Source organism: Lemur catta, chromosome 22 (assembly GCF_020740605.2).
Source record: "Lemur catta isolate mLemCat1 chromosome 22, mLemCat1.pri, whole genome shotgun sequence".
NCBI lineage: Eukaryota > Metazoa > Chordata > Mammalia > Primates > Lemuridae > Lemur > Lemur catta.
Window position 1 is genome coordinate 8,106,452 of NC_059149.1, and position 17,085 is coordinate 8,123,536.

Consider the following 17,085-nt stretch of genomic DNA (forward strand, 5'->3'; position numbering starts at 1 on the left):
CCAGCAGCAGGGCCACCACACACTTATACGTGCCTTCAGTAAGCCGGGGAGGCCCACTCAAACAACTTCCTGGGGCCTGGGGGCAAGCTCAACCTTCCCAACACCACTGGCACCCACATGTAGCATTGGGGGCCTGACATGTATCCCATCCCACCCAGCACTACCACTGGTACCCTTGTTTGCCTCTTGGGGCCCAGAGACCAGCCCACCTGGCCTGCCACCACCCACCTACTCATGTGCACCAAATGGGCCTGGGGACTGGCCAAGCCAGCCCACCACCACCACCACTGGTGTTCACATGCACCACCCGGGGCCCTAAGGTCTGACACACCGCTGTTACTACCACTGCTGGTGTCATGCACACTGCCCAGGGGCCTGAGGACCCATCCACCCACCCTGTTGCTGCCACCACTGTGAACTTGCCAACCTGGCAACCTTATCCCCAGCAAAGCCTTGCTACAGCCTCCAGTAACACACAGACCCTAAATCACTGGAAAACTCACAGATACCACTGATATTGATTACAGTTGAAGAAATCATACACTACTACATCCACCCAGAATCAAAGCCAAAGCACCCAAGGAACCAACACTAGAGATAGACTTATAGGAAAAACTCTTTCCTATGAAAGCCTTCATAAAGTTAGAAGTGACTGTTACACCAGATGCATGGATATCAATGTAAGGATACAAGAAACATAAAAAAAAGCAAGAAACAGGACAATGCCAAAGGAACATGATAATTCTCTAGTAACAGATCTCAAACAAAAGAAAATCTATTAAAAGCCTGAAAAAGAATGCAAAACAATAAACTTAAGGAAATCCAGGGAGATGAAAAAGAACACAGATAAACAAAACAAAGAAATCAGGAAAATAATTCATGATCTGAATTAGAAATTCAACAAAGAGATATATATGATAAAAGAGAACCAAACAAAAATCCTGCAACTGAATAATTCAACAAATTAAATAAAAAAGACAATCAAGAGTTTCAACAAGACTAGATCAAGCAGAAGAAAGAATGACTGAACTTGCTGACAGGTTTTTGAAATACCCAGTCAGATAAAAAAAAAAAAAAAGGAATAAAAAAGAATGAAGAAAGTCTACATGATATATTAGACACCATAAAGCCAACAAATATTCAAATTTGGAGGATTTCAGAAGAAATGGGCAAAGGCATAGAAAACAGAAAACCTATTTAAATCCTATTTAATGAAATAATAGCTAAAATCATTGCAAATCATGCAAAAGATATACACATCCTGATACAGGAAACTAAAATCCCCTAATAGAGTCAATCCAAAAAGGTCTTCTCTAAGGCACATTGTAGTCAAAATGGCAAAAGTCAAAGACAAAAAGAGAATTCTAAAAACAGCAAAAGAAAAGAATCGAGTCACATATAAGGAAATCCCCATCAGAGTAACAGTGTATTTCTCAGTAGAAAGCTTGCAAACCATAAGAGAATGGGCTGATATAGTCAAAGCACTTAAAGAAAACAACTCTGAGCCAAGAATACTATACCCAACAAAGATATCCTTTAAAAATGGAGAAATAAAGTCTTTTCCAGACAAGCAAAAACTGAGCGAATTCATCACCACTAGACTAGCCCTAAAAGAGATCCTTAAGGGAGTCCTACATCTGGAAGTGAAAGGACAATATCTACCATAAAGAAAACACACAAAGTGTAAAACTCACTGGTAGAGCAGACACACAAATGAGAAGAGAAAAGAAGTCAAATGATAGAACTACAGAAAAAGACTAAATCACAGCGATAAATAATAAGAGGGACAAAAAGAAAGAATATATAATCAGAAGATAATTAACAAAATGACAGGAATAAATTTATATCTATTGATAATAACTTAAATGTAAGTGGATTAAATTACCCATTTAAAAAATATAGATTGGCTGACTGAATTTAAAAAATGACCCAACTATATGCAGCCTACAAGAAACTCACCTGTAAATAAAGATATAGATTGAAAGTGAAGGGATGGAAAAAGATATTCTACACAAATAGGAACCAAAGTGAGCACGAGTATTTATATCAGATAAAACAGACATTAAGGCAAAAACAGGAAAAAGAAAAAAAGGTCATTAAATAATGATAAAGGGATCATTTCAACAAGAGGATATAAAAATTAAAAATACACATGAACCAAACACTGAACCACCCAGATATATACAGCAAATAGTATTAGAGTTCAAGAGAGAGATAGACCCCAATATAATAATATTTGGGGTCTTCAAGACCCCACCGTCAGCATTGGACAGATCATTAAGACAGAAAATCAACAAAGAAATGTTGATCTCTAAAGTGTACTTTAGACCAAATGGATCTTACAGACATTTACAGAACATTTCATAAAACTGCTGCAGAATACACATTCTTCTCATCAGCACATGGAACATTCTCCAGGATACACTATATGCCAGGTCACAGAACAAGTCTCAACAAATTTTGAAAAATTGAAATCATATCAAGTGTCTTCATAGACAACAATAAAATAAAACTACAAATCAATAACAAGAGAAAATTTGGAAACTGTACAAATACATGGAAATTAAACAAGATCCCAAATGACCATTAGATCAAGGAAGAAACTAAGAAAAAAATAAAAAATAAAAATTCTTGAAACAAATGAAAATGGAAACACAACATACCAAAGCCTATAGATTAAACAAAAAAAGTGCTATGAGGGCATTTCATAGCAATAAACAACTGCATCAAAAAAGTAAAAAGATCTCAGATATTCTACCTGTTAGGTAGGTTTTTGCCCCTCTACTCCTCTCCCCTCCCCCGACTTGATTTCCACTGAGTTTACTTCCCTCTGTGCACCTGTGCTCATCAGTTAGTTCCAATTTAATTGCAAGTACATGTGGTGTTTGTTTTTCCATTCTTTAGATACTTCACTTAGGATAATGGTCCCCAATTCCATCCAAATTGTTGCAAAAGGCCTTAATTCATCAATGAACACTATTTGGGTGATAGACACACATAGCTATGACTCAAGCATTATGAAAGCAATCCACGTAACCAGAAACATATGTATCCCCTTAATATTCTGAACTTTAAAAAATAAATAAAACAGAATCATAAAAAATTTTTAAAAAAAAAGAAAACATAAAGGGTTACCTGCCTCTTATTACCCTAGTGCTAGTACATATATCAGTTTCTCAGAAAAAAAACAAACTTTTTTCTGGCCCTGAGTGGCATCAGGAATATACCATCAAAGCTTTTGTATAAAAGGACAAATGATGCACAATATCCTACATGCAAGTTTCACAGATATTTAAAAACTATTCCACATATTAGTTCCAGGTAAAAGCTGAGAGAATAGAATTTAAGCATAGTTCCACAAATAAACTTTACAGAGTGAAAAAAATAGAAAGATTTCAGATACATAACCTAACAATGCACCTCAAGAAACTAGAAAGGCAAGAACCAACCAAACCCAAAATTATTAAAAGGAGAGAAATAATAAAGATCAGAGCAGAACTGGCCAGGCAGGTGACTCACGCCTATAATCCTGGCACCCTAGGAGGCCAAGACAGGAGGATCACTTGAGCTCAGGAGTTCGAAACCACCCTGAGTAAGAATGAGACCCCGTCTGTACTAAAATTTAAAGAAAATTAGCTGGGCGTGGTGTTGCACACCTGTAGTCCCAGCTACTTGGTAGGCTGAGGCTGGAGGATTGCTTGAGCTCAGGAGTTTGAGGTTGGAGTGAGCTATGATGATGCCACTGCAATCTAGCTGGGGTGATAGGGTGAGACTCTGTCTCAAAAACAAAAAAATCAGAGCAGAACTAAATGAAATAGAGACTAACAAGATTTAAATACAAGTACCAATAAAACAAAAAGTTGGTTTTTTTGAAAAGTTCAAGCAAAATTAATAAACCAATTGCTGGAATAACCAAGAAAAAAGAGAAAACATCCAAATAAACAAAATCAGAAATGCAAAAGGAAACATTACAATTAATACCAAAGAAATAAACAGAGATTATTATGAACAGCTATGTGCTAACAAATTGGAAAACCTAGAGTAAATGGATAAATTCCTGGACACACACTGTCTCCCCAGATTGAACCAGAAAGAAATAGAAAACCTGAATAGACCAATAACAAGTAATGAGACTGAATCAGTAATAAAAAGCTTAGGACCAGATGGCTTTAATGCCGAATTCTACCAAACTTTTCAAGAAACACTAACACCAATTCTTCTCAAACTATTACGAAAAATTAAAGAGGATGGAACCCTTCCTAACTCATTCTACAAGGCCAGCATTATCCTGATAACAAAAGCAGGCAAGGATGTAACAAAAAAGAAAACTATACGCCAATATCCCTCATAAACACAGATGCAAAATTTCTCCACAAAAAACTAGCAAACTGAATCTAAAAACACATCAAAAAGAGAATATACCACAATCAAGTGGCATTAAATCATGGATGCAAGGATAATTCTATGTATGCAAATCAATAAGTGTGATATATCACATTAACAGAATGAAAGACAAAAACTATATGATTATTTCAATATGTGCAGAAAAAGCATTTGATAAAATTCAACATCCCTTCATCATTAAAAACTCTCAACAAACTAGGCATAGAAGTAACATATCTCAACATAATACAGCCCATATATGACAAACCCACAACTAACGTCACACTGGATGGAGAAAAGCTTAAACCTTTACTCGAAGAAGTGGAACAAGGATGCCCACTCTCACCACTCTTACTCAACATAGCACTAGAAGTCCTAGCCAGGGCAATTAGGTAATAGAAAGAAATAAAAGGCATCCAAATCAGAAATAGGGAGTAAAATTGTCCTTTGTTATCAGGTTTATAGAAAAACCTAAAGACTCCACCAAAAAACCTCTAAGAACTGAAATATGAATTCAGTAAAGTTACAAAACACAAAAATATACAAAACTCAGTAGCATTTCTATACACCAATAACAAACCACCTCAAAAAGAAATCAAGAAAACAATCTCATTTACAACAGCTACAAAAATATATATTATATAAAAATAAATTTAACCAAAGTGGTGAAATATTCCTACAAAAAAACTAAAAATCATTGATGAAAGAAATTGAAGAGGATGAAGTAAAATGGAAAGGCATCTCATGCTCATGAATTAGAAGAATTACTATTGTTAAAATGACCATACTGCCCAAAGCAAACTAAAAATTCAATGCAATCCCTATCAAAATACCAAGACATTCTTCATAGAAATAGAACAATCCTAAAATTCATACAGAATCACAAAAGATGCCGAATAACTAAAGCAATCCTGAGCAAAAGAACAGAGATAGAGGCATCTCACCACCTGACTTCAAAATAAGTAAATCCACATATTTACATCCAACTCATTTTCAACAAAGGCATCAAGAACATACATTGGGGAAAAGATACCCACTTTAATAAATGGTGCTGGGAAAACTGGATGTCCACATGCTGAAGAATGAAACTAGAGCCCTATCTCTCACAATATACAAAAGTCAACTCAAAATGAGTTAAAAACAAACGTAAGTCTCAAAGTTATATAATTACTAGGAAAAATAACATAGGAGAAATGCTTCAAGACATTTGTCTGGCAAAGACTTTATGGCTAAGAGTTCAAAAGCACAAACTAAACCAAAAATAGACAAATGGGACTGTATTAAACTCAAAAGCTTCTGTACAGCAAAGGAAACAATCAACAAAGTAAAGAGACAACCTATAGAATGAGAGAAAATATTCACAAACTATTCATCTGACAGAATGAATATATCCAGAATATACAAGGATCTCAAAAAACTCAACAGCAAAAAAAAAAAAAAAATCCTTCTCAAAGGAAGGCATACAAATGTACAAATGGCCAACAGGTATATGAAAAATGCTCGACATCCCTAGTCACCAGGGAAATGCAAATCAAAACCACAATGAGATTTCATATCACCCCAGTTTGAATGGCTATTATCAAAAGGGGAAAAAAATAACATTAGTTATTTTTCTGGTAAGCATGCACAGAAAAGGGAACTCTTACTGGTAGGAAAAAGAAAAATTGTTATTGGAAATGTACATTAGTATTATAGAAAACAGTACAAAGATTTCTCAAAAAACTAAAAACAGAACTACAGAACTATCATACATTCCAGCAACCCCACTATTGGGTATTGATCCCAGGGAACAGAAATCAGTATATCAAAGGGATACCTGCACCCCCATGTTTATTGCAGCACTATTGACAATGTCTAAGATATGGATTCAAACTCAGTGTCCATCAACAGATGAACTGATAAGAAAATGTGATATATATACACAATGAAATACTATTCAACCGTAAAAAAGAATGAAATCCTGTAACTTCCTACAACATGGATAAGCCCAGGGGATATTATGTTAAGCAAAATAAATCAGGCACAGAAAAAATAAATACCATATGTTTCACTCATATGTGAGAGCTAAAATAACTTTTGAGATCATGGAAGTAAAGAGTAGAATTCTGAGTATTGGAGGCTGGGAAGGCTGGGGGGAGAAGAGGATGGGGAGAGGTTGGTGAATGGAAACAAATTACAGCTAGATAGAATAAATAAGTTCTGGTGTTCTACAGCACTGTAGTGTGAATATGGTTAACTATAATTTATGGGATATTTTCAAAAAGCTAGAAGAAAGGATTTTCATGTTCACGTGCAAAGAAATGATAAACGTTTAAGGTAACAGATATGCTAATTACTATAATTTGGTCATTCACGTTATATATGTGTATTGAAATATCACTCTGTATCCCATAAATATGTACAATTATTACATGTCAACTAAAAATAAAAGAGAAAAAAGAAACCCCATCCTTTATGGGACTTCCCCAATATGATTTCTCAAATAAGTCTACCAGAATGTTACTTGCAAAGTGTTGGAATAAGTTCCAACAAACTCAGAAAACACTCTTCCTGGTCACCTACTCATATATTCCCAGAATCACCCACCTTCTCAAACCATATTTCGGTAAAGTTCTGGAACCCCTAAAAACCTTTAAGCATTTGGAGATTTGAACAAAGTAGATTTACCTGAACTTACCGGAACATACATTGACAATTCACCTTTTTGTTTCGCAAAAACCATGGACCTGTTGGATGGTGTCTTAGGTTGGATTCCCTAGAAGTAGAGTCTGAAACCTGGATACGTTTACAAGTGCTGTATTGCAGGAGCCCTCTCAGGATAGACTTTTTAGGGAGTGACAGAAGCAGGATAGAAACAGAGAGAGAGAGAGATAAAGCTAAAGTAGATATGATTTCAAGTACATTCTAGCCTCAGGCTGATCCACTGGGGGAGCTCTGGAGTTTTGGGACTCCACACTCTTTCCCACCTTGAGGCAAGGGAGCTGTGGTTTGTACCCACTTACCAATTACTCTTTGGCTGAAGGGCTTCCCTGGGGTATGGAGTCAGGAAGTAACTCCCAGGCAACTCCAAGGGAAATAACTCCATAACTCAGAGGCAATTCCCCAGAAAAGATTGCTGACTCTTGCAGCTGTACCCCATGAGCCAGGGGATGTACGACCCAAACCGAACTGATGAAGTGATTCTGGCCAGGGACTGGGGGCTGGGGACACACCAACAACACCTGCTACATCCCTGCCCTAGCAGCCCCAATGCTGATGCCCCAATTGGCACTTATCACCTCCCTGTTCTACCATCTATTCTAGATTGTCTTCAACCCTCACCCTCAGCCATCATTTCTGCTATTCTAAGTGGCTTGCCTGATGAGGTGGATGAGGCGATCCAGATGTCCCTCCCAGAGGGTCCTGAGCCTCCAGTAGCAATTATCAGGCAATCCTTGCTGTATTTTCCATTTACAGTTAAAACTAGGCATGAGAATTTTTTTAAAAGTCCTGGTGGATCATTTACATGCCAAACATGGGTCTCTCTGCCCCCATTATTGAGCAGCAACCCTACCTCCACATGAAGATCACAGTAAATCAGTTACTTAGCCTGGCAGTTTGTCAATTCGTTTTCTCTTTCTTTCTTCCTTTACTCCTTCCTTCATCCCTTCCTTCCCTCCCTCCCTCACTCCCCCCCCTTCCTTCCTTCCTGTTCTACTCTCTTGAAGAGCCAAAAACTACCTTAAGCTAGTTGTAGCTTTAAGTTTAGCAGGACGTTTACTGTGTTCCCTGGTAGAAGCCCCTCTCACTGGGATCCAGAACCTTCAACCTTCACAGCATAAGGTTGTAGGCAACAGAATCAAATAACCCCAAGTTGTTCATCACAAGTGGCGACAAGCAGGGGCATTTCTACAACCACTTTGTGGCCCTTGGACAATGGCCATTTGTTTAATATATACACTATATTCTAAAGTATAATACCCCATCTTTGCAAATGCCATTTCCCATCTAGAATTTAACTGCTTCTTTAAGTAGCCAATTCATTACTCTACCAGACTGGCTGCTTCTGGATGGTGCCATGTGTGATAGGGTCAGGAGGTCCCATGGTTATATACCCACTTTGTTTTCCATAAAGTGTATCTTTGATTTGATCCCATGTCCATAAATGAGACCCTGATAAAACCCTGGATACTAGAGCTGGCCAGTGCAATGCAGAGAGTGATGCTGGCCAAGCTACTCTGGGCAGGAAATGCAAACCCATACCCAGAAATGTGTGTCAAGAACAGTAAGGACAAATCTTTGCTCCTTCCAGGACAAAAAGGGTCTGATGTACTCAACATACTAACAAACATTACAGATGGTCGATCTCCTCAAGTGACGGTGTGATATCTAGGGTCTAGCATCAGTCTCTATCACTAATAGATCTGAGATTCAGAAGTGGCAGTAACTACAGCCTTGGTGAGAGAGAGTTTGTGCTGTTGGACCCATGCATAGTCTGATTCTTTACCACCATGGCTATTTCATTCCTGAAACCATTTGTACAAGCACTGGGGCAGCCAAGAACAGAGGCTGACAGTCATCGGCTGACTGCTTCATTCTATCCACTTGCTGATTTTGTGACTCTTTCCCAGTGGATGCTCCCTGGTGTGCACTGACATGAAAGCAAGATCTCCACAATTTGTACCCACTATCATAGGTCCATTCACATGCTTCTTACTTAAACTAATCTTTCAATATTGCTCTTTCTAGGACCTGACAAAACAGCCAAATCGTTCACCGTAGCCCATAAGTCCATGTATACTTTTATCTTGGGCTACTTCCTTCTCACCACAAAGTGGATAACCAGTTGTACCACCTGAAGCCAACCCACTGGGAGGATTTCCCCTAACCACCATCTTTAAGAATTAGGTTATTGTGAAGCAATAATCCAGTTTTGGTTTGCACCAATGTACCAAGACAACCCATTAATGAACCAAGCTCAATTTATGTTTCCTTCTTTCATTACATCCTTATGGAGACCTCTCATGAGTCCACAGGTGGAAGCTAAAAGAGAGGCATTACTGAATACAACAGAGGGTGACATGGGGATCTATTCACTCAATTTATTTGTGCCCTCTGGACCTACTCAATCTCAGCATCAGATGCACTGCTGTTGGCACAACAACTTTATGACCTGGTGAATCTAACAGCACCTACTGTGTTGGGAAGCTTTGGTCACACAGTCATTATTCAATGTACTGTGATCAGATTCTCAGTCTCTGTGAAAACCCATAACATACCCGAGGCTGCTTTCTGAATGGCATATAGTTCTCGACTGAAGACAACCGGCCTTGCTCCAAGAGCCCAAGGTTCTGCACTACAACTCTCCCACTGAGGCTGGCCTGAGACTACACACAGCACCTGCTTGCACCACAGATACTTCTAATATTGAGTGGTCTTCAAATAACCCAAGCAGCAGGGATGCTAGTACTGCACCCTGGGCCTGGTGTAGAGCTTTCTTATTCCAGACTCCCTTTGAAACTGGCAAACTTCTCAATCATCCAATAAATGGATCAGAGTAGCATTTCCAAATGCAAATTGTGCTGCCTCCAAACCAAGAGGCCCAGCAAGAGAGCCACAAGAGAGTGGCTCCACTTTCTGAAACCAGGGAGAAAGCAGCTTAGGCCCCTGGGCCTGTGGTGGGGTGGCAACCATGACGATCTCTGAATCGCCTTCAGGGTCATTCTCTTTTCCTGAAGGATAACGCATGTTTGAAGCCAGATAGCTCTAATGTCCTGTTCTGTAGAATCCCAGAAGTCCAACAGCCTTCCTTCATTCTGTCCCATTTTCTCTGTTCCCTTTAGTCCCAGCTGGCCATGTTTCTGCTAGTATAATCCCAGCCCTATTCCTGGCTTCAGCTGAGATGGCTGATTAAATCATGAGTAATCTCTTTATACTGTAATTGTCCAGCTACACCTTCAGTGTTCTCTCTAGAACATGCTTTCTCATTTTTTGAAATATAGGTAGGCTGAAAATTTCCCAAATCTTCAAGTTCTTGTTCCTTTTTGCTTAACAATTCCTTCAACTTATCTCTCTCTCTCCTCTTGGATTTTACTATAAGCAGTGATGAGAAAACAGGCCACACCTTTGACACTTTGCTTAGAAACACCCTCTGCTAAATACCCAAGGTTGCCCCTCACAAGTTCTACCTTCCACAAAACACTAGAACACCATTCAGCCAAGTTCTTTGCCACTTTATACCAAAGATCTCCTTCCTTCCAATGTCCAATAACATGTTTCTCATTTCCATCCTTGACTTCACTAGAAACACCTTTAATGTTCACAATTCTACCAACATTCTGTTCATAATGATATGTGTACTCTCTAAGACTATAGCAGCTTTCCTATAACTCTTCTCTTTTCTTTCTGAACCCCTAAAAGAATTGCCTTTAGCATCCATATTTCTAGCAACAGCCCCCTCAAGGCCATCTAGGCTTTTTTCTAACATATACCTCAAAATTCCTCTAGCCACTACCCCTCCCCAACTCAGTTCCAAAGCTATCTGTTAGAAAAGCACCCCACTTCATGGTACCAAAATCTGTATTAGTCTGCTCAGGCTTCCTAAACAAAATACCACAGGCCAGGTGGCTTAAACAAACAAACCAAAAAAACCATCATTTTCTCACAGGTCTGGATGAAGCAGGGTTGATTTCTGGTGAGGTCTCTCTTCCTGGCTTGCAGACAGCTGCCTTCTTGATGTATCCTCACGTGACCTTTTCTTTGTGTGCAGACACCCCTCGTATCTCTTCCTCCTCTTTCAAGTATACCAGTCCTATTAGATTAAGACCCCACCCTTATGAGCTCTTGTAACCTCAATTACCTCCATAAGGCCCTATCTCCACATACAGCCAAATTAAGGGTTAGGGCTTCAACATACCAATTTTGAGGGAACACAATTCAGTCTATAACAGAGCTCTCAGGTACAAAACCAAAAACAAGATCCATAAAAAGAAAATTTGATAAACTGCAAGTCATCAAAATTGAAAATGTTTGTGCTTCAAAAATCACCACTGAGAATATGAAAAGGCAAGCCAGAAATTAGAAGATCATATTACAATTACGTATGATCAAATTACAAATCATATATCTGATAAAGAATTTGTATCCAGAATGTATAATGAATTCATAGAACTCAAAAATAACGAAATAAACAACTGAAGTTTAAAATAGATGAATGTTTTGAGTAGATAATTCACCAAAAAGGTGTAGATACGGCTAATAGGCCCATGAAAAATGCTCAACATAATTATTCATTAGAGAAATGCAAATTAAAGCCACAATGACATACCACTACACATCAACCATGATAGCTTTAATCCAAAAGACAAACAATATCAAATGCTCACAAGTATGTGGAAAAATTGGAACACTCATATATTGCTGAAGTGTCATGTAAATTGGCACAGTCACTATGGAAAACAGAATGGCAGTTTCTAAAAATGTTGAGCATAAACTTAACCACGTGACCCAGGAAGTTCACTCCTAAGAATTTACCCAAGAAAAAGGAAATATATGTCCACACATGAATGTTCATAAAATAGTATTCATAATATCCAGTATCTCAGAACAATCCAAATGTCTATCAACTAGTGAATGGATAAGCAAAATATGGTATCTCCACATTTATTAAGAAATAAAAATGAGGCCGGGCGCGGTGGCTCACGCCTGTAATCCTAGCCCTCTGGGAGGCCGAGGTGGGTGGATCGCTCGAGGCCAGGAGTTCGAGACCAGCCTGAGCGAGACCCCGTCTCTACTAAAAATAGAAATAAAAATTATTTGGACAACTAAAAATATATATAGAAAAACTTAGCCGGGCATGGTGGCACATGCCTGTAGTCCCAGCTACTCGGGAGGCTGAGGCAGTAGGATCGCTGAAGCCCAGGAGTTTGAGGTTGCTGTGAGCTAGGCTGACGCCACGGCACTCACTTAGCCTGGGCAACAAAGTGAGACTCTGTCTCAAAAAAAAAAAAAAAAAAAAAAAGAAATAAAAATGAATGATCTGATAAATGCTACAAAATGGATAAACCTAAGTGAAAGAAGCCTAATGCAAAGGCCTACATATTGTAGGTTTCCATGCATATAAAATTCAAAAAATAGGCAAATTTGCAGACACAGAAAACAGATCAGTGGTTTCCAAACACTGGGGATGAACTGCAAATGGGCATGAGGGAACATTTTAAGGTGACAGCTGGATTGTGGTAATGTTTGCTCAACTCCATTTATGTACTACTATGATAATCATCACTTAAAATGGGTGAATTCTATGGTGTGTAAATTATACCTCAATAAGACTGTTAAAAATATAGTGTTATCAAAAGATTGGCCATTTATAAGCTGGGCTGGCTTAACTGTATTTGTTCCTTTTTTTATCTCCAAACACACTTAGCATATATTTATGCACATGGAAAGTCCCAAAAAATATCTTCTAAATAAATCAGTGAAAAAAGTATTTCCCTTTTTAATAAAAATAATAGAATGAAAGATTTCTTCTTGTCTGAGAAGTAGTAGGTGCAGGAGTAGAGACTGAGAAATGAGGATTTAGGGAAAAAATATTTTCTTAAACATTCTGAATAAAATTATTCTCTTCATGTTGATCTCCCAGATATCACCAAAATACGCTACTTAATTCTTCTACATTATTTTCTGTAAGTGAACTTTTAAAAATAATTCACCATGAGTAAATGAGAAAGGTTAAAATAGAACATTCTGACTTATATATTTGCTTTTGCCATAAAAACCTTAAATTCCTTATTAGTAGAAATATTACTTTTATTCATACTAAAACAGGGTTGACATATTTCATAGCTATGTAATAAGAAATTTCATATAAACATTTAGATTGTGAAAAAAATGTCTCTTACATTGTCTGTTTCTGAAGTGTCGTTTGTATTTGTTTGGATTTTCTCTGGAACTACAATTCGTACAAATGAATTTTGAGAACCTGAAAAAATAAAAAAAAAACAGTTAATAACCCTAATTTAAATTTGACTGAATCTGTTCAGTTCCTTTCATAAGGTTATGCATGGTGGGTGGCTCATGAAAACACATGCTTTTAAAAACAGACAAGATAGTTACAAAAGACAGTAAAATGAGTGGGGAAGAGGTATTCAACTTATACAAAATGTGCTAGTCCTAAAAAAAACAGAAAATCCACACCAAAAATATCAAAGATATACTTCAAAAAAATTTTCCTGAAGTAAGAGATTTAAAACAATAGATTAGCTAGTAACTATATTTCAAGAATAACTAATAATAACTATTAAAACAGAGACTTACTCTACCGAAGTTATTGAGACTCTAAGATAAAGAATCCCATGGGAATATGAGATGAAAAGAAAAAAAAAACCATGATGGGTGTAATAGGAGAAAAGTAGCCTGGCTTGAGAATTTTTACAAAGGCATTCAATGTTAAAAGACCAAAGAACAATGTCTAAAAAAACTTCATGGAAACAAAGTGAAGACACTATAAATTTATATCCACCAAAGGTGACATTCTAATATACAGGCAACAGGGAGATATTAAAATGATGTTGGTATTTTAACGGGGATTGCATTGAATCAGAAGATCACTCTGGGTAACACAGACATTTTAACAATGTTAATTCTGCGAATCCATGAGTATGATGTACTTTTCCATCTATTTATATCCTCTCCCATTTCCTTCTTCAGTGTTTTGTAGTTCTCTTTCACCTCCTTAGTTAAATATATTCCTAGGTATTTTATTTTCTTTATTGCTATTGTGATGGGTATTTAGTCTTCGATTTGGTTCTCAGTTTGACTGTTGTTGGGGTTTATGAATGATAACTGATTTCTGTACATGATTTTATAACCTGAGACTTTGCTGAATTTATTTCTCAGTTCCAGGAGTCTCTTGGCAGAATTTGTGGGGTTTTCTAGATATAACATCATATCATCAGCAAAGAGTGAGAGTTTGACTTCTGCCCCCATTTGGATACCCTTGATTTCCTTTTCTTATCTGGTTGCTCTGACTAGGACTTCCAGCACTATGTTGAAAAGAAATGTTGATAGAGGGCAACCTTGTCTGGTTCCAGTTCTAAGCAAGAATGCTTTCAATTTTTCCCATTCAGTATGATGTTGCCTGTGAGTTTGCCATACATGGATTTTATCATTTTTAGGTAAGTCCCAGCTATCCCTACTTTGTTAACCAATCCTATCATAAAAGGGAGCTGAATTTTGTCAAATGTTTTTTCTGAATCTGTTGAGAGGATATTTTTTTTTTACTTTTATTTATGTGATTAATTACATTTATAGATTTGTGTATGTTGAACCATTCTTGCATCACTGGATGAAGCCCATTTGGGTGTGATAGATTATTTTTTTCATTAGCATCTGAATTAGGTTTGCTAGGATTTTATTGAGAATTTTTGCATTTATATTCATATGGGATATTGGTCTGTAGTTTTCTTTTTTTGTTGAGTCCTTTCCTGGCTTTGGTACCAAGTTGACGTTGACTTCACAAAACGTGTTGGGAAAGAGTCCTTCCTTCTCTATGTTATGGAATAATCTCTGCAGGATAGATACCAGTTCTTCTTTGTAGGTCTGGTAAAATTCAGATGTGAAACCATTTGGTCTTGTACTTTTATTTGTTGGAAGATTTTTTATTGCTGCTTCAATTTCATTACTTGATATTTGTCAATTCAGGAATTCTTATTCTTCTTGATTGAGCCTAGGGAGTCTGTGTGTTTCCAAGAATTTGTCCATTTCCTCTACGTTTTCAAGTTTAAATGAAAAGAGATTTTTATAGTATTCAGAGATGATATTTTCCATTTCCATGGTAGCAGTTGTAATTTCTCCTTTTTCATTGCTGATTGAGCTTATTAGAGTCCTTTCTTTTCTGCTTCTGGTTAATATAGCAAGAGGTCTGTCAATTTTGTTTATCTTTTCAAAGAACCAACTTTTTGTTTCATTAATCTTCTGTATAGTTCTCTTGCTATGGATTTCATTTAGTTCTCTTCTGATCTTGATTATTTCTTTTCTTCTTCAGGGTTTGCTATTGGTTTGCTGATCCATTCCCAGTTCCTTGATTCATTAGATTGTTGATTTGTGATCTTTCTGTCTTTTGAACGTTGGCATTTATGGCTATGAATTTTCCTCTCAGGACTACTTTAGCTATATCCCACAGATTCTGATAACTTGTGTCTCCTTTATCATTTAGTTCAAAGAATCCTTTCATTTCCATCTTGATTTCCTCCTTGACCCAACTATCATTCATCAGTAGGTTGTTTAGTTTCCATGTGTAGACATAAGGGTTTCTGTTGGAGTTGATTTCTAATTTTATTCCACCGGGGTCTGAGAAGATGCATGGTATAATTTATATATTTTTTGTTTAGATCAAGTAGGATTTACTTTATGAATTTGGTCACACCTGTGTTAGGTGCATAAATATTTAGTATTCTTATGTCATCTTGTTGAATTGTTCCCTTTACCATTATATAATGACCATCTTTGTTTTCTTTACTTTTGTTGATTTGAAGTCTATGTTATCTGATATGAAAAATGCTACAACAACTTTCTTTTTATTTCCATTTGCATGGAATATTGTTTTCCATCCCTCCACCCTTGAGTCTGAATGAGCCTTGTGGGTTAGACACATTTCCTGGAAACAGCAGATTCTTGGCTTATATTTTTTTACCCATTCAGCAAGCCTACGTCTCTTCAGTAGGGAGTTCAAGCTATTCACAGCTATTGAGAGAATTAATAAATTGGGGGCATTTCTATTGATCCTTTTGAATAGAACTTTGTTGCTTTGTTTTATCTCTTAAGCCATTGTGATATCTGGGATTTGATCTTTAGCTTTTGGGTAATTTTACACTGGTGGGTGTCTTTTGTGCTGATCTGTGTACAATGCAGTTCTGAGTACTTCCTGCAGGGCAGGTCTGGTCTTGACAAATTCCCTCAGTGTTTGCTTGTCTGAGAATGTCTTTATTCCCCCCTCATATAAGACACTTAGTTTTGCAGGATGCAAAATTCTAGGATGGCCATTATTCTCTTTGAGACTAAGAATGGGTCCCAATCCTTTCTGGCTCGTAAGGTCTCCGCTGAGAAGTCTGCAGTTAGTGTGTCGGGTTTCTGTGAGTTGCCTGATGCTTTTGCCTTACAGCTTGTATGAGCACCTCTTTCATGTTTATTTTGACCAATCTTATGACTATGTGGTGTGGTGTTTGCCTCTTTATGATGAATCTCCCAGAGGTACTTTGAGCTTCTTGTACCTGGATATCTAGATTTCTAGCAAGACCAGAGAAAATATCCTCAATTATTCTCTCAAATAGGTTTTCCAACCCTTATGTATTTTCTCCTACAGCCTCAGGGAAGCCTATGATTCTTATGTTAGGCCTCTTTACATAGTCTCATATTTCTTGTAGGCTTTGTTGGTTTCTCTTATTTCTCTGCTCTCTTTGACTGACTTGTTTAATTCAAAGGTGTTGTCTTCAAGCTCTGAGATTCTTCTTCTGCCTGATCTAATCTATTCTTAAGGCTTTCCACTGTGTTTTGTATTTCCTTGAATGAATTTTTCATTTCCAGAAGTTCTATTTGATTTTTCTTTAATAATTCAATTTCTTTAGTGAATGTTACATTCATTTCCTGCATTGTTTTTATGGTTTCTTTGCATCATTTCTATTTTATATTGTATGTCATTAAGCTTACTTACAATCGATGTTTGAA

The 17,085-nt window shown here is 37.2% G+C and overlaps 1 protein-coding gene across 1 annotated transcript in view; it reads right to left on the bottom strand.

Annotated features, from left to right (window-relative positions):
• Window positions 1-17,085, bottom strand: part of ADAM32 (ADAM metallopeptidase domain 32) — a 123,717-nt gene that overhangs the window by 99,339 nt on the left and 7,293 nt on the right. The window contains exon 2 of the mRNA XM_045535375.1: window positions 13,263-13,342. Within this exon, the coding sequence (XP_045391331.1) occupies window positions 13,263-13,342 (80 nt within the window). The remainder of the gene's footprint in view (window positions 1-13,262; window positions 13,343-17,085) is intronic.